General features: G+C 36.8%; 2 protein-coding genes across 5 annotated transcripts in view; both read left to right on the top strand.

Annotated features, from left to right (window-relative positions):
* Positions 1-27,554, top strand: part of LOC117996763 (uncharacterized) — a 441,299-nt gene that overhangs the window by 165,405 nt on the left and 248,340 nt on the right. The window lies entirely within an intron of this gene.
* LOC138404724 (sodium-independent sulfate anion transporter-like) lies at positions 22,460-24,254 on the top strand. The gene has a single exon (XM_069509515.1). It carries the CDS (start codon positions 22,488-22,490, stop codon positions 24,252-24,254), a length of 1,767 nt encoding a protein of 588 aa, XP_069365616.1. The 5' UTR covers positions 22,460-22,487.

Here is a 27,554-nt window from a genome sequence, read left to right as displayed (position 1 = left end):
GTTTTGTCCTTTGACATACGACAATGTTTCAAAATGATTCAAGTCCTAGTCAATATCAACCATCGGTATAAATGACAAGATGTGGTCAAGCTGACAAAATTGTTCACGGTTTAAAAACCAATGCACGGGGCTGCAATGGCTTGTATAGTACGGTATAATAACATTGTAAATTGAAAAATTAAAAAGAGCAACCGCCGAGTTTCTTGCAGGTTCTTCTCGGTGGGAACGGCGTTCCGATAATTAAATCCGTAAATTAAAACTACCTGACTGTTCATAAACACTTGTAAAAAGTTTACATGAATAAAAAAACATTCTATTCTATTCTATTCAAATAAATCAACGTTATTAACTATTTATGTTTCCAATATTATATTAACACAAGTAACACTGATTCCTCCCATATCAACGCAAGTGGCAGTAGTCAACTGTGACAGTAGGTAAGTAGATTGGGTAGAAAATTCTCAAGTTTTGCGTTTCCATATGCGTGCGTGCGTTCGTGTGTGTGTGTGTGTGTGGCCCTTCGACACTTGAGTGGAGATAATGTCGTCTTTTCACTCTATGAAAACGCACGGTACTTCGTTATGCTAAGGCTGCGACAGAAGATTCCTAGTAACCACAGAGCAGAAACAAAGAGGAGTTGGCCTAAGCAACTGTGCACTGTGATTTTCAACTAGGTCCTGACGTCATCACTGTGGGCGGGGCCTTAGTTAGTATGCTGTCTGCGTTCGTCAGGTTCACATATATTGAGACTCGTATTATCGGTGTGTTTTCGCGTTTTTAAGAACAAAAGGATGAAGTGTTGTGTTTTATCGTGTCAAAGTTATTCAGACAGACGTTCTGATGCTATGAATGGTACATTTCATTTGTAAGTAATTTTATACGTAATTATTAAAATAGTTCTAGAAAATGACATCTAGTGTGAGATAGCTGAACTATGTAGTGACATCAATATATCGATGTTAGGTCGCTAAGCGAGTAGTTTTGCTACTAACCCGCAGATGGAAAATTGAGAAGTGGGCGGCGTTCCACAACCCCTCACCCCGCAAAATGTCACTCGATATTTCATAGGGAAATCTTAATACAACATCTCCTCTTTGTTTCTGCTCTATGCTAGTAACCCTATCAAAGTGAAACCATTATCGATTGAACCTCTTAAAAACGAACCACTTACACTTTAGATAACAGCAAAACATTCACAAGACAATGTCACATAACATTTGCGAGGCTGTATACACAACACGACCGACAGTCGATAAACACGCTTCCGCCCCATCGGCGCCTCGTTTAATCTAAAGGAGTGGATGTATGAGTTATTGATACCCGAACGCCACCGACGATACCCGGGTATAATCTTCTGATGACAGACTACAAAATTTATACCGAGTACTAGAGATCGGAGCAGGCTTCGCACGAAAAATGTGATTTAAAATTCCATTTTCTTCGCCTAAAAACTACGCTGAAAAAAAACACCGGTTAACAGCCGTACTCAGAGTCGCTTAATCGTTACTTAAGTTTAATTAAAACTAGACAGAGTCTCTCACATAAATCTGTCTCGTTTTAACTTAATCTTAAGTAACGATTAGTGACTCTGAGTACGGCGGTTAGTGTGAATCGGACTCGCACATGAAGAGTACCCTACTATCGTATAAGAAATCTCAAACCAGTACAGTACCTTTAGTACGAGATTTTATGTCTCACCAACGATGATAGTATTCGAGTCTCAAAAACCTTCCGCATTATAGTAAACTGGATCTTAGCTGCCTTGTTTTAAAGCTCAAGTTTGTCTACACGTCTACAGCCAGTGCTTCAAGCGGGAACGTTGCGAAATTAAAATCAGTGGCGTTGAATTTTTGTCTTCAATTCAAGGCTCATTAGGTCCATTTTGCTTTGACGGTATTGTGTTTCGACTCTCGAATTCTAGCAACGTTTGGTGAGACGTAAAATCTTATACTAAGCGTACTGTAGTCTCAAAACAGCCAGCTGGACAACACGGCAGGAACCAAAAATTCATAGTTTTCGGATTTTTTAATTTACTTGTGCTGTAAGACATTACCTGCCAAATTTCATGATTCTAGGGCTTGATTTTGGTTTTGATTCCGCCGAATTGGCAGACACGACAGACAGATAGGTAAGATTAGATAGGTATATCATATTTTTAGTGAATACTTCTCTTATTTTATTTTTTGTTGTTTCTGTTATTTTATTATTTCTTCTTTGTGTTATTTTATTTTTGTAAACATTAAAAAAATGATTTTAATGGGATTTATAAATAAATGAGAGTTCGGTAATGCACTTTGAAAAGCTTAGTTTATTGGTTACGACCGACCACCGCATTCAATATAAAAACTGATAATAAATGCATATACTGCAGACAGATAAATGCGAATAAGAGCGATGTGCACGTCACATCCGGGGCAATGAAAAATGGCGGCACTTCCGGTACACGTGGCGCGCTGATAATGGGTTTACCTGCGCTTTATGGCTTTTCACTTGCATTGTTTTTCCTTTCCGCACTATTTTTATACTTACCGCATATTTCAAGGGCTTTTAGTTGAGTCACTGTATTTTACTGTACTTGACAGACTATTTTGCTCTGCTAACAGGTATTATCTAAATATACATATAAAAGGAAAAGGTGACTGACTGGCTGACTGACAAATCTTTCAACGCAAAGCTAAAAATAAAGCAGATAACTATTATGACGAAGACATCCGTTAAGATAAGATTTTTGAAAATTCAACCCCCTAAGGTGGTATAAAATATGGGTTTGAAATTTGTGTAGTCCACGCGGGTGAAGTCGCGGGCGCAGTAGATACTTAGGATGGCTGATAGTCACCAATATACTAAATGGTTCATTCCAAACAAAAAAATTCGAGCTGAAATTATTTTTTGAGCGATGATGGTCTAGCTAGTGATTAAGACGTGGGCCTCTTAGTCGGTGGGGTCCGGGGTTCGATCCCGGGCATGAACCTCTAACTTTCAGAGTTGTGTGCGTTTTAAGCTATTAAGTATCACTTGCTTCAATGGTGAAGGTAAACATCGTTAGGAAAGTTACAGGTACGTGCCCGTGATCGAGCCCCGGACTCCGAAGGAGGTCGAGGTATTAAGTACCAAGCTATCGCTGCTTCCTATCTTGTGCTACGGAATCCTTAAAAGAATAGCGTTACCTTTTTTTCGGATGCCCTAACAAAATGCTGATCAGGGTATGGTAGTAAATATTTTAATTAAATTTTAAACACCGCTCATACCTCCGTCAATCACCAGTCAAAATTTAAACATCTCTATTCTCTATTGCCCATAAAACAGCAAATCATAAAAAATTAAAATGGCTGTCATGAAAATTAAAGAAAATTTAATAAGTGCTATTTATTGTAGGTACTAAAGTACGGAACTCTTTGTGTGCGAGGTCGACTCGCACTTGACAGTTTTTTCGGATGTCCTGCCAAAATGCTGATCAGGGTATGGTAGTAAATATTTTAATTAAATTTTAAACACATACCTGCGTCAATCACCAGTCAAAATTTAAACGCAGTCCGTTTCACGCCGGTTTACTTTTTGACGAGGGACGATGTGCGAATGAGTTTGAGGAATAATATTATTAATGAGTGAAAATGCATTGTTTCATTGTTGAAGGTAACTTTGGGTATGGGCTTCCGATTGGCAGCGGTCTGTGAATAAGATTGATTGGGCTTTAACCTACCGTTTATGTCTTGATAGCTTAAAAAGTAAGACAACTTGTTTTTGAATAAAATATCACGTTACCTGCGTTACTGACGAGTACTCTGGTGAAAAATTGATGTAGAGAGGGGGGTTATCCGGCCTTAACCGAATTCTTTCATGAGAAAAGACATCCGCGTTACTTTTTGACTTGGAAAATCAAAGAGTTCTCACGGGATTCTTAAAAAACCTAAATCGACGCGGACGAATTCACAAGCATCACCTGATCACCAGGTCTTTTCAGGTTGGCAAGTTTAATCTGCACTTAGCTTCGCTACCATAAGGCGAGAAAAATTCAAGCTATTGCCATCGACAAAAACAAATAGTTAAAGTTTAAAAAATGATTTGGCAACCCAATAAATCAGGTAGGTATAACTTGTAATACTTCGTCTAAATATAAATCAAGACTTTTTAAATGGTCTAATGAATACGACAACGATTAGTAGAAAGGAAAAGCGCCGCCATTAATTTTCCTAATGGCAAAATAAAGTGACATCGGCGCCAGTTAGTCTTGGGACGGGGATAAACAAGTTTACTTCAAGGACAAAGAAAATATCTGTTAAATGTCCTTGGTGAAAAACACATCTTCACATAAAGCTGTTCGCATATTACCTGAAGATCTGCCAGAGCCGCAAGTGCTGGCACACAAATCCTTTAATGATATCTCTCATTTTGCTACCGGCCGAAAAAGTGATTTGGTAATGTTCTTATTAGCCACAAATTGTATGTTCTTTGTTGAAAAATAATAATTGCTAAGAATATTGTAAGATCACAGATAAATAATTATTACTTTCGGTTGTAAGTCGCTTCCGAGTGTGGTAATTACATTCGCAATAAGCTAACGACTGTCAGTTTTTGCCGCGAATCGAAACACACTTCCAGTGCTCGTGAACGTTGAGCATCGTGTTGCGCATAAGATTGGTATTTTCAATACTACTTGTTTTATTATAATAATTTTTGTACTTAATTCTCAATATTATAATATGCAAGTACAGACGTTTTAATTACCAAGCACACGCTTCAGTATCCTCTTTACTATAAAATACGTTTTACTCTTTACTATGAACTGCGGCGCACGCGACTATGTGCGATCAACTTCAGTTTAAAGTCATTGCAATGTTTTTCACACTTTCTAATAAAAAGAATACATCTGTGTGCACCCATGCTCAGTAGTGAACCGGCGATAGGTTGATCATGATGATGATGAAATAAGTGTTTTACAGTCCATGAGACTTTAAATTTAACGGATCCAAATATTAGCACATCGATTTTGAAAACACAGACTATGAAATGAGATACAAACTCGAAGCCCGGCGTCGCTTTGTTCTCATGTTGCCATGACACCTGCGATAGCCTGCCCGACGCGTTTGTCGACAGTCGTTAACTTTGTGTGAACGTAGTTGACTATTCGATATTTTATATCACAGCTTGCTGAATGTTCTGTAATGGTGTTAAAAGTATATATTTTTAAGCGAGAGTAAATTTTTTAGGGTTCGTTAAGTCTGCTTTTGTTTTAACTGGCATTTGATATGCACCCTCAGAAATTCCAAGATACTCTATTTTTATAGACAAATATTTAAATCCATGTCACTAAGGAATTGAACATCAGTACCCTCATTATAAATGCGAAAGTGTGTTTGTTTGTTGGTTTGTCCTTCAATCACGTCGCAACGGTGCAACGGATTGACATGATTTTTTGCACGGGTCACTGACATAGGCTAATTTTTATCCCGGAAAATAAAAGAGTTCCCACGGAATTTTTAAAAACCTAATTCCACGCGGACGAAGTCGCGGTCATCAGCTAGTTTGTAAATAATTGATCATTTGAAAAGAGCAGCAGCCGAGTTTCTTGCTGGTTCTTCTCGGTAGGAACGGTATTCCTAATTTGTTTCATCATCCTATTATGTATTAGCTATATATTAGACTAGTAGCTATATATTAGATTCGCCGGCTTTGTTTGGGTGAAATTTGATTTTGAATGGTGAAAAAAATTATTAAATTCGGTTTAATAGTTCAGAGTTTATCGATTACAAAACACCTGTTAAATATCATAAATAAATGCAGGTACCTATTATAAAATAATGTATACAGTTGTAGGTAGGTTCTAAATATTGACTTGACAGTGTGATTTTATCTGTATTTTGTGAATATAGGAATGAATTAGTGTGAATGTAGGTACGGGAACGAAGGTTTACTACATTCACACCGTACATTTCAGTAATAGTTAGTCTTACGACACACCGATTTATTCCTATACCAACATCCAAAGTGGTAACAGTGATTAATAAAACTATGAGAAATTCATCGTTATTCTTTCTGAAGATAGAATCCTACCTCAATATTCAAGAATCTCCTCGGCAATCTATTATCAGAAGTGGTACGAAGCAATCTAAATGCTCACAATAATTCGGCAAACAAAGACGACGACACGAAGAAACGACGAGTGACTCATCCTATAGTGAACCGCTGCTGCTACATCAGAATAATTATTATTGAGCGACGTTGTATCTGCGACCGGACGAGTTGAAACTTGTACTGAAGGAAGGCGAAATAATGGAACGATCAAGAAGTTCTGCGACCTGACGAGTTGAAATTTGTACTGAAGGCGAAAGAAGAGATATAGTACGGTCAAGAGGTTCTGCGACTGGACGAGATATACCCTAACTACCTTCGGTAAAGGCAAGTGATGGCGCGGCGGGCGCTGAACCGGAACCGGCACCGCCACCGCCGCGCCGCGCGTCGCGACCGTTCTGCGCCGCCGCAACCGCGCTGCGCCGCCGCGATTGTGCGGGCACCAGGCTGCCTTCCTGGAGCGACTATAGATGCGGCACCATACGGCCGCCGCCGTTTGAGCTGGCGAGTGTCCGAGCATCAAGTAGGTACAGGTATCGCACGAAGATACATCAGGTCGGTAATAAAACATTTTTTTTGGGTAAATTATATGGACTGCGCAATTATTACAATCTTTTATAAAGCCTGGTTAAATCATTAATGTAAATGTAGGTAAATAATTAATAATTATGCAATTGACTTGGGATATCAAAGAAAAACGACAGCCCATGAAGCTCATTATTATTGCATACTGGTAGGAAACTTGTAGCTATAATACAAAAGAAAAAGAGGGTATCAGGATTCAGGATACATATTACATACGTAATTACCAAGAATGGCAGGTAGGCACCTACTTTAACGTTAAAAGTCCGATATCAATATTTTCGTAATCGAAAACTTTTAATTGATTTTGTTTCATCTTATTTCGCAATGATATTAGCTATTATGAGTAGGTAGGTACAAGCTACGAAAGGGAAGTCGGTTCGCCATATTGTGTCGTTGTAGCAAACAATATGATCATATTAGGAAGGGTTAAAAAAAAAGTACTTAGTTACCAACATATAAATATTTACACGAGAATTATAATTGATCTCAAATGAAAATGAACACGAATTTGGCTTAATTTTCGGGATTGCAATTTGTTTGCTATCTACTTACTCATGGATAGATGCAAAGTCAAGGTCAAAGTGTTTGTGTTTACTTAGTGTAATTAATTTAGGCGTGAAGACTAATAGGTACTCGTGCTTTAAGTTTTTATATAACCTTAAATAATGTCAGTTCTTATACAATATTAAATGATAATTTAATAAGAACGAGAAAAAAAAAATGTTTTGTTTGCAAAATAGGTACCTACTTATTCCTTGCTAATCACGAAACTATGTTGTTAATCGATGCTTTGGGTGCATTTCACCCACTTATTATTTACTTACGCCATTCGTCCGTAGTTTGTGGTCTATAGTCACCATTTAACCCAATGTTGGTATGTAATTTAACCTGTAATATAACCATAAACCAAAACAGAAATAAAATAATCTTTATTATTTTTAGTAAGAATTAGTTGTAAGTAGTGAATTTTCTGCTAGTGACATTGTCGATGAGTTACTTTTAGACACGAATTTTGTAAGAATAAAATCGATAAAAGAATGGCTTGAAGAAAAGAAATGAATAGTTATAGTTAGCGCGAATGCGTAGGTATTCCTCTGATTTAAAAAGGAATCTTATGCATTACAACAATTAACCATAAATAGATAATTATTGAGGGATTAATTGACCCTGCTCAGTAGTGGGCTGGTAATGGGGTGATCATGATGGTGATGATGAGTTAATTGATGAAGAAGTTTAAATAAATAAATAAAAATGCGAATAACCTCGGAATATTACAAACAAGCTGTAGTCAATTATCGGGTTTAGTATTTAATTAATCTGGGCAGCGCCTCTTTGCACATTACTAATCGTCTAAGTGGTCAAGAAAAAAAAAAAAAAAAAAAGTTTGCCCTCTATAGGAGGCGTGGCTGACGTGGTCATTCAGATTTAAACTACATACTTACTTACTCGTACCTTCTCTTTATGCATTGATTGGGTTGAAGCAAATATTACCGCATACTTAAATGACTATCCGCATGTGCACGTATCCTATATTTCAATTCCATAATGGTAACATTTTACAGAACTACCTGATTTAATTATTACATCAACTCTGATAAGTCATTTAATAGTCTGTCATGCAATTAAATGCCTGTAATACCTACTCTTCAAAATTGATGTAGGTAGTTTTAATAGCGGAAATGTTAGATCATACCTATGTCAGGTAAAGGCTTATAGGTTATTAGTGAAGTGATTTACTTAATTAAAATGAAATGTAAATAGCCAAGAGTATTGTATATAGAAGGGTGTACTATCAGAACAGTAGTAGTAAAGTATTGAAGTAGAAAAAAAAACGCGGTTTGTGAACATTGAATATGGCTGGAATTAAAGATTATGATGAGGGTCAAACTCGAACAAACTTTTATATTAGGTATACTTACGAGTAATTATTAAAAGAAACCAGTTGTAATTAAATATCAAGATTAGTGTCGTTTCTTGGATACCGACACTAACTTTTGGGTTTGAAATTTCCACTAAATGGGGGCAGGTTACTTGAAACAATTTATTGAGAACTTTTCTGCAATAGCTAGGCTATTGTCTGGTGCTCGGTTACGGTAAAATGACAGCTATTGGTGACTATCACAATCACCTCTGATCGACTGATACTCGCACACTATTGGCTACAATGCATTGTTGCAACAAGAATGACATAAATTCAGCCAATCACAACAATTGCGATTGTAATAGTGATTGATACAGGTTTTCGGACGATTCTACAAACAACAAGAGGGTGGCATTATTTAAATATTAAAAGAAAAGAAAAAAAAATCCAACGCTGATTTTTGTACAATATTATCCGGGGGTTTTCATAATGGATTTTCCAAAATTAGTCTCCTAATTCATATTTGAAACAAATTCCATAATTTAAAATAGAATAGTCATTACAAATGAAAAATGGCTTGAAAACTCTTGATGTGGTCTGGTTGCTTGATTAAAAGTCGATTTAGAATTATTAACGAACTCATCTTTTGATCAATAAAAATAATGTCTGATTTCAACGTCTACTGCTGATCCCAACATTTGACACATCTGTTCTGTGCCCGAAGGCTCTCAATACATGAAATAGTCAATATAAATAGAATTTAGTTCTAAAAAAAAACGGTTATACCGAAATGAGATCTCTATAAAAGTTTAAAGACTGAAAGAGAAACTTTTGCCGAATAACACAACGGATTCTCTTAGAGAAACTAGCATTTTAGATAAATTATTAGTACGATATCTCTAGTATTTATGGCTCTAATATTGCTAAGGCCCAATTTCACCAAGGGTGGCTTTGTCCGAGAATAACTATGTCGAGAATAAAATTAACCGCTACAATTGCTGTTGGATGACTTATAGTGCGTTTCACCAATGTCCTACCTATCTTAAATTAGTCATTCTATGAAATAGAGTTTTGTTAGCTGTCCATAGCATGATTGAAATGATACGAAATGAAATGATTTATTTTGCCAAAATATGTGAGTAGCAAAGTAAATGATGGTACATTTTGCCATTTATGTATGGCGTGCAAAATATGTGGTTAGACTTAGTGCTTACCTACAAAAAAAAATATAGGAATGACCAGAACGATTGAATAAGTCAAATAATTAGTAAATATCAAAAACTTAGATTATACATTATACATCAGTTTGAAGTATGAATAGGTATTTGTCAATGTCGATTGACATTGATCGTCTTATAACTTGTCTTACGTTACCATGGTGACGTTATATGTCATTTTGATTTTATCCAATAAATAAGCCCGATATCCCTTAAAATTCGCCGGTTTTTGACATTTTCATTATTCTTAGGTATTTAGTGAGATGAAAAAGTGGTTGTTGGAGAGTAACTTACGACTTTATCCTGGGTATAAATAAAATTGATTTCATGATGAGGAAATGGGCTACTTCTGAGCAGAGTAGAATATTCAAACAATTGGCATGTTGATCATGGATCACAATCTTGAGTAATCACAGTGATTCTTAGATGATGAGACAGGCTCGATGAAAGATTGAACTGATTTTTAAGCTTATTCACACTATGATTATTTTGATGTAAGTAAGATTATGATACTAGGTATATTATGATGTTTAGATATTTTTGTGTAATAGTATTTGATGTTATATATGATTAAACGATTACTTTGATTTCAATACTACAAATATGATCCTATATTATTATTATGATGTTTTACTATTTTGTGTAATAGTACTTGACGAATGATCAAGCAATTACTTTGATTTTAGTAATACGATTATGATACTATAAAATTATGAAGTTTAGATATTGTTGTGTAATAGTATTTGATGAGTGGGTAAACAATTACTTTGATTTTAGTAATACGATTATGATACTATAAAATTTTGATGTTTAGATATTGTTGTGTAATAGTATTTGATGAGTGGATAAACAATTACTTTGATTTTAGTAATACGATTATGATACTATAAAATTATGATGTTTAGATATTGTTGTGTAATAGTATTTGATGAGTGGATAAACAATTACTTTGATTTCAGTACTACGATTATGATACTTTGTTATGATGTTTTGATATTTAAATGTAGTGATATTTGAAGTTATATGATTGAATGATTACCTACTTTGATTTCAGTTGTACAATTATGATACTTATTATGATGTTTTGATATTTTTGTGTCTTGTTTTTAATGAATGGTATTTGATCTGATACTCATGATAAAACGTGTGATGCTATTATTGTTTTTGATGGGTTAACAATCGTTACATCTGGGAGTCGTACACGGTCGTGAAGTCTTGTAGCACGATGAGCTCTTGACTTGACGGCGAGGGGTCCGGTGCAGATGGGTAGTGGAGTCGCGTTACATCTGGAAGTCGTACACGGCCGTAAAGTCTGGTAGCACGATGAGCTCTTGACTGGACGGTGAGGGGTCCGGTGCAGATGGGTAGTGAAGTCGTTACATCTGGAAGTCGTACACGGCCGTGAAGTCTGGTAGCACGATGAGCTCTTGACTGGACGGTGAGGGGTCCGGTGCAGATGGGTAGTAGAGTCGTTACATCTGGAAGTCGTACACGGCCGTGAAGTCTGGTAGCACGATGAGTTCTTGACTTGACGGTGAGGGGTCCGGTGCAGATGCGATTAATTGGATTGGAAAGTGAGGGTGGCCCAAATTGGGTGAAGTCCTCGATGCAATCCAGATTATTTTTCAGAAGCTGTACACGAATTTACTTTAATTTAATTTAGTTATTTTTGAGGAAACAAACAGTTCTAGTTAAATGGATAGTTAGTACATAAGATTATAAAACACTTAAACCTAAATATTCCAATGAAAAATTAATACTTATTACAAAATTATGTCTACTGCTAGGATGTATTTGGATTATAATTTCATGAAATGAGGAGTAAAAGCAATTAATATAAATAATATTTAATTACATAATTATGATTTACTTAAAAATTATAATGTACATATTGCTGGAATTTTGTGATATTGTTAGGTATAGGTAATACTATGAAAATAGGTAAAAACTGTTATGTATAATAAGTTTGAGGACAAACTTAATGTAGTTAGAATGGCCGAATGTTAAATATCATAAATAAATGCAGGTACCTATTATAAAATAATGTATACAGTTGTAGGTAGGTTCTAAATATTGACTTGACAGTGTGATTTTATCTGTATTTTGTGAATATAGGAATGAATTAGTGTGAATGTAGGTACGGGAACGAAGGTTTACTACATTCACACCGTACATTTCAGTAATAGTTAGTCTTACGACACACCGATTTATTCCTATACCAACATCCAAAGTGGTAACAGTGATTAATAAAACTATGAGAAATTCATCGTTATTCTTTCTGAAGATAGAATCCTACCTCAATATTCAAGAATCTCCTCGGCAATCTATTACACCCAAACAAATCTTTCTCTTTATATATTTTTTTTTATAAAGTATATTACTAGTTAAATGACTAATATTCCCCTTTCCTCTCCAACTAAGCGTTAAGCTTGTGCTAGGAGTAGGTACGACAATAGTGCAACGGGCGGGGTTTGAATCGTCGACCTTTCGGTTTTCAGTCCACTCCTTTACCCTTTGAGCTATTGAGGCTCTAAAACATACATTAGTTGAGATGTTTTTAAGGCTAGTAAGTGGTATGGTACCTAATTTGCAAAGTAACCCTATGTACTCGTACCAAGCAGCATGCACATTTTTGTAAAGGTTTTTCGATAGGCCACCTACGTTTTGCTATTGTTGTACGCAAATGACATAAACGTACACACAAAACTGCCTTTTCCATTAATTCTCACATCGACTCGGGATACATTGATGGACGTGAGATACAAGCGCGCCGCCCGGCGTCGCATTGTTCTGTCCACATTTATGAGATCGCCCGCACTGCACCATGCTCGCACCTACTACCAATCGATATATACAGTGGCGTGCAGGTCATAAAGGCATAAATGCACTGCTTACCCCAGTTGTAATGGCTCAATGCACATTTTTCATTATGACTAGCCAGTAAACAGGTTCTCAACTAACTAATGCCTACCCTGGCCTCAAACCCTGTGCACGGCACTGGATATATACCTACCTACACTTAATCTATTTACCATACAATACATAACTCGACTTTCCTCCATTAAATACCAACGGCTGCTCTCTTTTTTTAACCCTCTTTGGGATTGAATTTCCAAAAATCCTTTCTTAGCGTATGCCTACGTCATAATAGCTATCTGCGTGCCAAATAATAGAGTAAAAAAAATCGAATGATTTGAACAATTGAACATTCGATTTTTATTCGATTGTTTTTTTGCAACAATCGCCCATCGCTACCACATATCTCGCTCAAAGGTTCGGTCATAACTCCGCCAGACATAACGTCGTTCAACGCACCTTTGGAAATAGATAAAGAACATTGACTTATATATTACTTCGTAAGAACAGGGCCATTGAACAAGCAAAATGGCACCTATTCATTGGTCCTAAAATGTTTATTTAGCACCAATGCTACATCAGTGATGTCTGGATTTTAAACGGGTCGTTCATTAGTATCTAAGAGGTGGCGCTGATTTATTTGGTTCCAAAACCGTGAAAATTTTTATTCACTTGGGCATATCTTGTCATTTATATCGATGATAAAGAAAGTTTCACTGAAACTTTGCGCTAACGTTGCTGAAAACAAAATTATTACACACTGTTTCTACCATTTTTATCTGCCACCAGCAAACCGGAGGGAGTATGATTTAGTGGGCCGTTACCTCGAGAGCCTGATACGGGGCAGTTACGACCGTGAACGCTTTGTTTTCTTAAACTGAAAAATATTTCACTGTACTGAGTTTCACCTCACCTCTAACTTTTCAGAGTTATGCGCGTTTTAAGCAATTCATTATAACTTGATATAACTGTGAAGGAAAGCATCGTGAAGAAACCCGCATGATTGAGAGTTTTTCATAATGTTCTCAAAGGTATGTGAAGTCTGCTAATCCGCACTTGATCAGCGTGGCGGGCTATGTCCTAAACAAAATATAAATTGCTTGTGGAATTTTATAATAAAATTCCACAAGCAATTTTAGACTTGCCTTTACACAAGTTTAAAAAATGTGTTAAAAGTATGCTCCTAAAAAAAGCATATTATACAGTCGCAGACTATGTAAACGATAAAAAAGCTTGGATTCGACTCGCTCCAGCAATGCACGGGGCTGCAATGGCTTGTATAGTACAGTATAATAACATTGTAAATTGAAAAATTAAAAAGAGCAACCGCCGAGTTTCTTGCTGGTTCTTCTCGGTAGGAACGGCATTCCGAACCAGTGGTAAATTAAAACTACCTGACTATTCATAAGCACTTTTTAAAAGTTTACATGAATAAAAAAACATTCTATTCTATTCTATCTATTTATCTTGAGAGATTCGTACACAGTAGTGAACTGGCGATGGATCGATTATGATGATGATGACTCGGTTACTCTGGTTCTCCTACGGATCTCCTGATTTCAAATTTAATCAAGCTCCAAGCATAGCTCTCTCCATCGCCTGCTGAATGACTAAGCTTTCTTATGAAGACATTGTTTTTAATGCAGGGAAGTCCTAGAATCGATAAGCTATCAAATATTTCTAGATCTTGATTCTTTGCTCTAACAATGGAAAAATCAGTTGGTAAGGCTAAGGCTGAAAAGTGTAGACAAACCCGTGCTAAAGTATTTGAAACTTCATACCTACCTAATATTATAAAGTAGCAAGAACACTTACTTCATCATGATCAACCCATGCATCGCCGGCTCACTATAGAGCACGGATCTCCTCTCAGAGTGAGTAGGGGTTTTGGTCATTAGTCATAGTACTAGTCATAGGCCAAGTGAGAATATTATGGAGAACTCTCAGGCATGCGGGTTTCCTCACGATGTATTCCTTCACCTTTGAAGCAAGTGATATAACTCCGAAAAGTTAAAGGTGCGTGCCCGGGGTTAAACCCCCGACCTCCGATTAGAAGGCGGACGTCTTAACCACTAGGCTATCACAGCTTTTCTTACAAGAACTTCTTCTCATAGAACACTTACTTACTTGTTTTTTTTCATGCAGTATTTTTCTCAACTCCTATAATAAATTAAGCTCACAAAATTCAACTCTACATGCACATAATTTTGCAAGTACAATATACTGTGCATTTACTGGCCTTTAAAAGCCAAAAAGCTTACATCCATATAATAATTTTGACAAGTTATACACGAGTGGTCGTTTGCTTCGTCTAGACGTTGATTTTTGGCAAAGTCAAGGCTACTACGAGTAGGTACTGTCGCGTACAGAGGAGTATCTCGTTGCGTAATAGTTACGATGAATCTGGCAGCTTTCGCGACTTCGTCGGGGTCAAATAACATCAGCATACCGTATTTAAATCGCCCATTCGTCGTTCAATCGCTTAACCAATTCTGATAAATTTGGTGCAGAAATAGCTTGCATCCTGGGTAAGGACATAGGCTACTTTGATCCCGGAAAGTCAAAGAATTGGGATTTTTAAAACCCTAAATCTATGCGGATGAAGTTGCAAGCATCGTCTAGTTTTATATACCTGTTCTAAGCCAGTAACGTTTGCGAATAAAAGGCGGCCGGAATATCAGCGTTGAAGCATCTGGTACCTCAGATGTTCGCCATAGAGGTTTGTGTCTGACAGGCCCGACGTCTCGCTCAACACAAGGTAATTTAAAAAGCATAATCCGTTTAGCCGGTTTTGATGTTTGGTATAGAATTAATACATACCGGGGTAGTCTCTCTATTTATATTTCTAAGGAGAACTAAAACTTATATAAATAAAATAAGGCTTTTTAATTTATCATGTCGCCAGTACCAATGAACGGAGTAGTCTCGTACCAGCACACTCGAGGTTGGTCCGCGTCCAAATCACAAATCAAAACCGATGCTAAAGTCGCGACGGAGACGTGAAATAACCATATAGTAATGAAATTCCTCCGTAAACAAATCCATTTTTAGAGGTCCATATCCGAAGAGCGCCAACGGGATCCTGATGCTGAGCCTCCGCTGTCCTTCTGTCTGTCTGTCAGCAGACTGTATCTCATGAATCGTTATAGGTAGGGAGTTGAAATTTCCTCAGAGTGTGTTTTTATTATCGCTAGTAGCCTTCCATTGTATTCATCATCATGTACCTAAGCAATAAAAATAAAAATACCTACTTAATTAACTTTTTTAAATTTATTGTCTACATACATCTTGGCGCGTGGCGAAAATCGGAACTAACGTTGCCGTCAAGTGTTGAATATTCTAAGCCTTTGTTCTCCAACAGCGCCCCCCTGTTAATGTCATTCAAGTTCCAAAAGAGCCTTGTCGCACTGTAGCACGCATTGCAAAAAAAACACAGAGGTTTGACCCTCAATGCGTACGTCTGCGCATTGACGGTCAAACGTTACGTTTATCCTCTAAAGTTTCTAAAGTTATATGTAGAGCGGAGCGAGACCAATAATTAATGTATGTTATATGCATTAAGAAAAGACAAAAAAACAAACCCATTTATAAAATCATTTTCAGTTTTGTAGATGTGGGAAAAAATTAATAAATATTGAATGTTTGGACATCAGTGAAATAAATACGTGCGGCATATTTGTTTAGGCAGTTTCTAAGGAAATCATATCCTTGAAGTCGAGAAAATCCACCAAGATGTAATATTTGTTTATCTCAAATAAGTTCAGCGATAGGAGGAACTCCCGGGGACGCTTCATACACTTTACGACTGTATCCCGGATAAGCCCGGCTCGGATCTCAGCGCGCATCAAATCTCTGATTACGCATTACGTAGAATTGAATTTGATGCCGTTTTATTTTTCCCATGGCCTCGTAAAGTTAAACGGTTGATGAATGAGACCCACAACAATAATATATAATAACTAGCTTATGCTCGCGACTTCGTCCGCGTGGACTACACAAAGTTCAAACCTGTGTTTCACCCCCTTAGGGGTTGAATTTTCAAAAATCGTTTCTTAGCGGATGCCTACGTCATAATAGCTATCTGCATGCAAAATTTCAGCCTGATCCGTCCAGTAGTTTGAGCTGTGCGTTGATAGATCAGTCAGTCAGTCAGTCAGTCAGTCAGTCATTCAGTCAGTCAGTCACCTTTTCCTTTTATATATTTAGATAATATGGTGACTGCGGTGACAGTCTAGTGGTTAAGACGTCGGAAAGTCGAGGGTTCGATCCCGGGCGCGCACCTCTAACTTTTCGAAGTTATGTGCGTTCTAAGCAATATCACTTGCTTTAAAAATGACAAAAAACATTGTGAGGCAATCTGCATGTGTAAGAGCACTCGGCGAACGTGGTGGACATAGTCCATAACCAAACCCTTTTCATTCTGAGAGGAGACCTGTGCTCAGTAGTGAGCACGATAGTCGCACCTCAAACTATTCAGAGTTATACCTATGCATTTTAAGCAAATCCGTATTGGGCCAGCGTGCAGCGGTCTGCTAATCCGCATTGGGCCAGCGTGGCAGATTTGGCCTAAACCCTTCTCACTCTGAGAGGAGGCGCGGCTCAGTAGTGGGCCGGTAATGGGTTGATCATGATGATGTGCTGTCATGGTGATGGTTTTAAGCAAATTGCTGAAACTGTGAAGGAAAACATACTTAAAAAAAAATATTGTCAGTGTCACTTAACACCGAGGATATAGTCTCTGGATTTTAACGATACCCATACCTACATCCAAATCTGTTAAGATATTTAGAAGTAATGATGGAATAAAGAAACTCACATACTACATACAAACCATGAAAACTTTAGGCACACTCCTTTTTTGGCAGTAAGTAAGTGTAATAAATAAATAAATATACGTTCAAATATGGTTCAATTATTATTTTATCCACACTTTTTCTGCATTTATAAAATCGAGATAACCGATGCGTTCCGATAAAATGCACTATAGAAGGAAAGTTGGGGGCAGAAAGTGTGGGTCTTCTTATAACTGTCATGCCACTAAATTAGGACATTACATCGCAGCTTTCCAAGTTAGGGATTTCCATCTAAGACTGCCCTATCGCCTTTCCATAAGATTTTGGACTTGGCTACTTAGGCACCTCTGCCTGCGAAAGCCTTATTGGTAATCCATTTTGGTATGCTATGCATTTCAATTGAGAAGACTATCGACAAGGTACCATGGTAACTCACATACCTACGCTTAAAATTTAACTCCTCACTTATGGGTCAACTATCATGTCAAAAGTAGGGTTCACCTTAAATAAGGACTAAAATCGTACTTTTCACATGATATTTGACACATAAAGTTAAAATGGCGCGTGAGGAGTAATTTTGTACGGACTATACATGTACCTATACACTTGATTAAAATTTGACTAATTTTATCTAGGAAATAAACCTCTAAACGAAAAAATAAACTGATTGAAAGGTGTGTGAAGTCTACCAATCCGCATTGGACTATGCTTAAACCCTTCTCATACTGAGAAGAGACCCGTGCTCTGTAGTGAGCCGGTGATGGGTTGATCAGCATGATTATGAACATGGTAAAACGCCATAAACATCCCATGCGTTAAAATCAAAACCATATTTAGTAGGAGTAGACATATTAATCACACTGTAAATGTAGGTAACCCTTCTCCAATAACCGTGGTGCTTTCGGCCCACCGCACACAGCTTATGAAACAAACAATACTGAGAGGAGATCCGTGCTCTGTAATGAGCCGGCAATAGGTTGATCATCATGATGATGAACCTAGTAAAACGCCTTAAACATCCCATGCGTTAAAATCAATACCATATTTAGTAGGAGTACATATTAATCACAGTGTAAATGTAACCCTTCTCCAATAACCGTGGTACTTTCGGCCCACCGCACACAGCTTATGAAACAAACACCGTATTAATTCCCTGGTTATTATTGGCAAAGGAATTACTCCCGGGCCTGACGTAGACGGCTTAATGAATCGTGTATGAGCTACGGCCTATTTCGTATTGACAGCGTATGAGTCTAGGTAAATTATTGTACTTACTCCTAAGTGAAAAACAATAGCTAGATAGGACTTGTAGTCTATTGGAAGGCCTAATTTATCACGTTTGTAAGAATATGGATCTTATTGCAGAATATTATCTAAATATTTAAAAGGAAAAGTTGACTGTTACTGTAGACTGTCTGTGTCTGACTGACTGATCTATCAACGCACAGCTCAAACTACTGGACGGATTGGGCTGAAATTCGGCATGCAGATAGCTATTATGACGTAGGCATCCGTTAAGAAAGGATTTTTGAAAATTAAACCCCTAAAGGGGTGAAACAGGGGTTTGAAATTTGTGTAGTCCACGCGGACGAAGTCGCGAGCATAAGCTAGTTATGAAACATAAAGTAATCTGGACTTTTATTTATTTTCAGGTACGTTTTAAATCCGTGTATCTTCTTGGTAAGTTGTTAATCAATCTGCTCTACATAGCAGGTATAAAATAAAGTTGCTTCCCGCTGTCTGTATGTTTGAACGCGTAGATCTTTTAAACTACGCAACAGATTTTAATGCGGTTTTCACCAATAGATAGAGTGATTCAAGAGGAAGGTTTATAGGTATAGTTTAATATTGGTTTGTGTTAATTTGTTGAAATATGACGATATTTGCACAAAATATTGGAAGAAATCTCGAATCTCGAATCAGACTGCTCACTGACACCACATTAGTATCTACATTGCACCCATGCGAAGCCGGGGCGGGTCGCTAGTTACTAATATTATAAATGCAAAAGTGTGTCTGTCTGTCTGCTAGCTTTTCATGGCTCAACAGTTTAATCGATTTTGATGAAATTTGGTGCATACAGAGTTAGCTCATATCCTGGGGAAGGACATAGGCTACTTTTTATTCCGGAAAATCAAAGAGTTCCCACGGGATCCATAAACTTAAATCCACATGAAAGAAGGCGTGGGCATCATCTAGTAAACGATAAATTTACATATATAGTACAATATTGTCGGTGTTTAACCCTTTGACTGCAGGGGGCGTTGCTAAGACCGAGTTGCGTGAACTATTATCTTATTTGATATATAGAGGAATTAGAAGCCATTCAGAACAAAGCCGTATCTCGAATCCTTTGCTGTTCAAATGTTGAGAGTTTTGGGACTAAATGGAGTGACAAATACCGGGGTAACGAGGTCCAATAACAATTTCAGGCTTCAGTTCAGGCTATTGTATATTATCCATACTCCATCCATACTATAAATATTATAAACTAGCTGCCCTGGCGAACTTCGTTCCGCCTAACAGTCGATTCAATTTTTTTTAAATTTTTCTCTCCGTAAGGACCATCCACGTACTTCAAGGAATATTATAAAAAAGAATTAGCGAAATCGGTTCAGCTGTTCTCGAGATTTGCGATGACCAACACATTTGGTGATTCATTTTTATATTATAGAGAAGATGCGAAAGTGTATGTCTTCCTAGCTAGTATATTATAATAAAACTAATTAATTAGATGAAAAGTAGACCATTTTGAACCATGGCGGTACGGTAGTATAAAATTCGGATCCAAGTGCTTTTATTTCAAATCCATAAAACTGCAATTAAAAGTTTAAAAACCTTGTAACATAGCCTCGCGTAGATTAGTTATCGCTTATGCATACAGGAACCATATTTTAAGTTTCATAACGGTTTTAGATGATACCGAGGCGTCCAATAATGAAACCTGCTTCGCTGAAAATCCAAAATTTTAAGCAAACATCACCTCGACTCCTAATTACTTCTCAACGTATGTGTTTTGCAAACAATGCCCAAACAGTACCGTAGTTTTTGTTTAAACCCTATCAACTAAAAAGTCTTCTATACTGGCTTTACCACGTAACTTACCATGGTTTTAATTTCCACTGTAAAGTCCCTAAAATTAAAGGCATAGGGTTCAGTTCAGCGCAATTTTCTGTATTTGTAAAGTGGTCGTCGTAATGCCTGGGCCATATGCATGGCCACGCGCTCCTTCATCACCCTTATCTACACTGTTCGGGGTCGAACCCACTGCCCTATCACACAAACACAGCCAACGTCGATATTATCAAGACATATTGCTACATTCAAAAATTCCTAAAAGGCCGGCAACGCATCGGCGGCTCCTCTGGTGCTGCAAATGTTCATGGGCGGCGGTAATCACTTAACATCAGGTGACCCGCCTGCTCGCTTGCTCGCTATATCTATTAAAAAAAAAAAAAAAAAAATACATGTGTGTAGAATTAAAAAGAGTTTCTCGCGCGATTTCCCCACCTTTTTAAAATTTATTTATCTGTATCTACTGTATTATTTTCTATATATATAAAATTCAAAGTCCTGACTGACTGACTGACTGATTGACTGACTGACTGACTGACTGACATAGATATCAACGCACAGCCTAAACCGCTGGTCCTAAAGACATGAAATTTGGAGGGCCTATTCTTTGTGAAGAGCAGGTATCCACTAAGAAAGGATTTTCCGAAATTCCACCCCTAAGTGGGTTAAATGGGGGATGGAAGTTTGTATGAAAGTCGGTATTTGGGTTTTCGGTCACAAATGAAGAAATACTTGTTTCAGGATATTTGACTATGAGAAAATCCCCCCCCCCCCCCCCCCCCCTTAAGGAGTGAAATGGGGGTTGGAAGGTTATATGTGTTATGCGATGTTATAATGTTCGTTTCTAAAAAAAAAGCCATTTGTTTCCTGTAGGCCACGCGGGCGAAGCCGCGGGCAGAAGCTAGTGTAGCTATAGAAAAAGGAATGTATAGTCCGCGACAGGTTAAGATGGCAATCGGGGTCTGAGGCGGGGGACGCGGACGCCACGTTCACGCGGAGTTCTGCGTGTGTGAGGGGCGTTCCCTCCCCGATTGCCATCTCGTCTTGTCGCGTACTTACTCATATTATGTTCTATACCATTTCGATAACGCTGAAACTTTATAAAATTGTTAGTCAAACCACTCGATCTAAACACATAAGGTTAGGTTATCTCATGTGTTTATATAGGATAGGTTGGTGTTCCGGTAGTAGTAATAAGTAAATTAAATCAGTTCGCTTGTATGGAGTGTCGGGGGTGTGCTGTAACCGTCTAGGTTATATAGGTCCACCAATAAAGGCTTTTGAGAAACTCCAATTAGATCCTTAAAAAATCTATAGCCACACGGACAAAGTTTTTTTTTTTTTTAATATAGAATATTAGCCATGTTAAATGACTAATATTCCCCTTTCCTCTCCAAGTAAGCGTCAGGCTTGTGCTAGGAGTAGGTACGACAATAGTGCAACGGGCTGGGTTTGAACCGTCGACCTTTCGGTTTTCAGTCCACTCCTTTACCGGTTGAGCTATTGAGGCAATAATATGAGTTGCGGGAATAATCTACTTTAAATGAATACTCTATTGAAATAAATTTCTAGATTGGCTTAGATAAAATGCATCATGTGAATTGCGAACAAGTAAATCACATGATTAGTATTATAAAGATGACGATCTTATCAACTAGGAAAAGATTATTATCGGTATTTTCGTAAGTATTTTGTTCTCATTTATTTATTCTGTTTTTCACTGTTGAACCAAAGTAGGTATATTTTAAAATTCAATACATCATTATTTTGATTATTATGATTAGGAGGTGACGAGACGGTATTATAAAACAAGAGGAGGAAACATAGAGGAAACATGATTTTACAGAAATATTATACGATTCAAGTATGAAGTAGTTGCACATATAGATAAGCTATTAAAATGTATTCGAGATAAATCTTCATTTTTATCAAATGATAATTTTAAGCTAACGTCGTTGATAATGATTTGATACCGGCGTTAAAGATTATACGTCTCAGTTTGTCTTTGCAAATTTCTTAATAGCACGTGTTATGACAACATTGGACAACACGAAACCAAGTGGTCGAGTCATTCGACGAAAAATAAAAAAATCCTTTAAAAATGCTTGCAGTGTAAAATCAGCGAAGAAAAGATTTCCAATAATAGAATGGCTGCCAAAGTACAACGCCACTTTATTTATTCAAGACTTAATAGCAGGAATTACAGTTGGATTGACAGCTATACCTCAAGGTATAGCCTACGCTATTGTTGCTGGACTTTCGCCTGAATATGGGCTTTATGCTGGCCTTATGGGAGGATTCGTGTACTTGTTTGTTGGGAGCTGCAAAGACATAACAGTTGGACCTACGGCAATTATGGCAGCTATGACCTCGAAATACGTATTTGGCCTCTCAGCAGACTTTGCCGTATTAGCGTCATTTCTCTCCGGAATACTCATATTAGCGATGGGCGTATTCAATCTTGGATTTTTAGTGGAATTCATATCACAACCTGTAATCAGTGGATTCACTACGGCAGCCGCTCTTCAAATAGCAGCAGCACAGCTTAAGGGATTGTTCGGCCTTACTGGATCTGGGGGTAACTATTTTGCTCAATCCATGTATAATTTTTTTAACAATTTCCTGACCATTAAACTCTGGGATACGCTGCTAGGATTTACTACCATAATAATTTTGTTGTTATTAAAATGCCTCGGTGAAGGTTGCGGACGGACAGATGGATTTGTGAAGCAAACTAGATGGTTTATATCTCTAGGTCGGAATGCAGTGGTTGTCATCTTTGGAATCGTCGTTGCTTATATTTTGAAACAAGTAACGAATACTGAGCCTGTGTTATTAATTGGAGATATCGGCAGTGGCTTACCTAAATTTCAACTACCGCCATTTAGTACAACAGTTGGAAACGAAACGTATAGTTTTACTGACATGGCCAAAACATTAGGACCTGAAGCTATTATTTTACCATTGGTTGCTATTTTGGAGTTAATTGCCATTGCTAAAGCCTTTGCTGGAGGAGTACCAATAAATGCTACTCAAGAAATGATTGCACTTGGTCTATGCAACATTTTTGGATCATTTGTGCGAGGCATGCCAGTTACGGGATCATTTACACGTACCGCTTTAAACTATGCTTCTGGAGTACAAACTCAAGCTGGAGGTATTTTCACAGGACTGCTAATAATTTTGGCATTAAGTCTAATGACTTCAGTGTTCTACTACATACCAAAAGCTTCACTAGCTGGTTTGATAATAACAGCTATGTTTTACATGGTTGATTTTATGATAATAAGAAGACTATGGACGAGTAGTAAAAAAGAACTATTCATATTAATTGCTACAATATTGGTATGTCTGTTTAAAGGTCTAGAATATGGAATAGTAGCAGGAATTTTGATTGATGCCTTTATTTTGCTATACACAACTGCTAAACCAACTATAGAAGTAAATATCTTAAGAGAAGATAAAGGAATTATGACTGTACTTGTTTTGCCAGAAAGTTTACCGTATTGTGCAGCAGATCATACGAGACGAATGATAGTGAAAGCTTCTTTTGAGGGCGAATTAGATACTTTGATGATCATTGATGGAACTAACCTTAGAGATATGGATACAACAGTGGCATCGAATATCATAACAGTTGTCAAAGACTTAGATAAGAAGTCACGACGTATTGTACTTCTTAACTTCAATAGTATACTACAAAATATGTGCATAGACATTAACTCTAGTATTAGTGATAAATTTCTTAATGCAGTTAGTGCAGATAGTTTGTTGGAAGTATCCACTAGAAGTGTTTAGTGATACAGAAAGACTTAAAACAGCGTGATTGTTTTTTGTGGCAGATGATTCTTGATAATGAACAATTTATTTTTGCCTTTGGAGCAGAGTACTCTAAAATGCATTTATATTTTTTATTGTCTTATGCATATTATGGTAACTAGGTACATTTAATACTTAGCAATAATATTTTAAGTACTGTTATTTTTGTAATTACATACATTGGATTTAAGGAATTGTTATTGTTTTATTTTTGCGAAGGAAACGAAATAAAGGGATATAAGTTTGCTTTAACCAATTTTCTATTTCTTAGTGATAATGTCAGGAATCAGCTACTATGACTACTACTGATTTACTCGTAGTTCTCTAGATCACAGATCGGAAGTGACCAGCCAAAGTTGGACTGAAGCCATTGTTACTGACTTTAGTATACCTAGTACCTTACACTGGGTCACACCATATTATTTTGAACCGTTTTCCAAAGACAAAAGCCAACAGGTCAATTACGAAAAAGTTGTATCAATTATGATCTACAATCTCGATTGCTGTAATTGGCAGAGTTTATAGTGTTTTTGCTTTAGCAATGCATTTCAGCCAATAGCGAGAGAGTTTTGGTCTTTGTCAACCAATCAAATATGATTGCGATCGTCAAACTGTAGCTATCATTTTACTGTGATCGAGCCCCGGAATTAGAACCAAAATCAATAATTCCGTAGGTAAAAGGGCAATTGGCGACAAATCTCGCTTACACGTAAAACGTCCAATATAATCGATTCAGCCCAAAAGACTGGGGATAGGCTTATCGTAAATTCGTGATCCCCTCAATATTTCTATTGCGCCGTTGAACGCGTCAAAGAGGGGTGTCATTCGGTTTCCTGAAATTTATTAACGTGATTCAGCACTTCTGAAGGTGGCAGAACCGGCAGATTTATGTTCTTATCGCATCAACTAAGTGCGTGTATAGATTTTCGTTTAGCGACACCTCTCTGATAATTCTGTCAAGAGCTCTATTATGTGAAACATATTTTTAACATGTTTTTTATATATTTGAGAAAACTTAGATTTTTTTGTTACCACACAAAATTGTTCTGCGTTTGACTCTCAATAAAAATGGTTTAATATACGCGTCAAATAAAAACAAGAATCGGTTTCGATCTAAAGTTAGATTGGCATTAGCATAAAGCGTAATATGCTTCTCACTCTCAGACCGCATTATTATAGCTAAATATGCAATTTTTTTATCGAGTCAGCCGGGAACCTGAGAGCTGGCAAGCTACCTAGGTCAAAGTTAGTTTGGTCATCCAAAGGGGTAATACTGCCAGCATCATGGGTACAATGCCTCGCTGCCGTGGTCACGATGAGGTTTTAGATTCAATTTAATTTATTTTACTTTTAATTTAGTCTTGTTTTTTTATTTTTTTATTCAGAGATAAGTAGGGTTGTTTGCTCTATTGTCCCGATAAATATCATTAATCATAGAGACGGGACATCTACTCAAAACGATCACTAAATATTACCTTTTCCCTAAATCAAAAATTAAAATCACTTCTCCCAAACCGATCAATGTTTTGATAGGTAGTATTTCTCTCTTATAGAGGTTTTTTGATAAATCTTCGGTATTAGTCCCTGAGTGCCAGTAGCATATTCGAGTCCATCTTAACTGTCGTCTACACACATCCTTATATTTTTGTCTCATGTCTGAAATGTTCACCACCAGTTTATGTGTGTATCTTTTACATTTTTTAATCAAACTAAGAACTCGTATTTGTTAAGTATTAAAGTTTTATTTATTTATTTTTACCACATTTCCTATTTACATATATGATAATAAAAACATTGTTATCTTTATTATCATGCGTTGTATTAAATATGAGATTAAAGTTAAAAATTCTTATCTTTACTATTATTTACACATGTAAGTAAGATACTTAATAAAATTGTACTTACCTTCATTTATCAGGTGCATGAACTGCAAAGTTAATAAAGATAATATGGAATTTGATAGGTAGGGAATGCAAGTGGACTTCAAGGCCAAATTTTGCCGTAAAGCATTTTTTATATATTTATTTAGTTTTTTTTAAGTTTTCAGGTTTCACACCGTTTATTATTAAAAATGGGAAAGCCTACTTTTGATTTTATATACTTGATTCGTTTTCAACTTTATCTACCCTGCCAAGGTATGGCAATGACACGTCAAATCACGCGGAAATAATGGTTGAATGAACACGCCATTATTGTCCCTTAACCAGCTAATCGAGACCTTTCCACCCCTGAAGATTTCCCTTATTTCCATAACTGTTATATCAACTTTGTGACACTGTATAGTTCTTGCTTTACTGGTCGTCGAGGACACGAGTGGAGACACCTCCCTGGACCGTTTTTTGCGTAAAATTTCAGGTTCTGAATAGGGAATAGTTTCCAGATGATTACCTTCGGCGTTATGTACTGATTTGTTGTATGGGAATACGTCATCTGTTAGCGGAAAAATATTGTTCATCGGCCGTTTGTATTTTAGGGTTTTTTTTTTCGGAAATTCTGAAAGCAGGAATAAAGGAAAAGTAAGAAAAATTGGAAAGGAAAGTATTTTGCGGCAAAAGCAATGAAATATTTGAATTTTATTATTCAACTGTATCAATAATTAATTCTAGTACAAAAATTGTATGTACATAGGCTTTCTCTTCTGGTCTACTGTTTGGTTTTCCAAAAAAAGATGGTATTGCTAGGAACATGGCTTGGGTTGTCTTCAGAGATCAGTGTTTCCTACCAACTATAATCCTGGTATTTTAAAAACAGAGTGAATAGACACCTTCTAGGCGAATGCATCTTAGGCCACATCACCACTTCCCATCAGGTGTGATCGTGGTTAAGCGTGCGCCTATAGTGCAAAAATAAGATGTCTTGTATGTTTTCGCTACTATAATGTATATAACATTTTGTAGATTTGATACCTACGGAAGATAAAAGTTTTCTATCATTGACGTCAATACTAAACTCCTGATACTAAATTTTCATGTCTCACAAGTGAATCGTATGTTATTATCTCATTGACGTCCAAAGAAATTGATACACAAACTCTTGAAATGATATTTGAATAAGGAACATATTTGAACATATAAATAATCATAAGTAAATTAATACAAGTACGTTCGTTCTATTTATTTAACAGATATTTAGCAATTTGCAAAATTAACGATCGTGGCTTATCAGTCAGATAATCCTACAATAATAATAATTTAACCGTAACCATTTCGAAATTTCAAAACTAAATATTAGAAACAACAATCAACAACCATTAATCTCAGCTTAACGTTAAACACAAGT

Source organism: Maniola hyperantus, chromosome 3, assembly GCF_902806685.2.
Source record: "Maniola hyperantus chromosome 3, iAphHyp1.2, whole genome shotgun sequence".
NCBI lineage: Eukaryota > Metazoa > Arthropoda > Insecta > Lepidoptera > Nymphalidae > Maniola > Maniola hyperantus.
The sequence above is the reverse complement of the archived record's forward strand: the minus strand, read 5'-3'. Positions and strand labels throughout refer to the sequence as shown.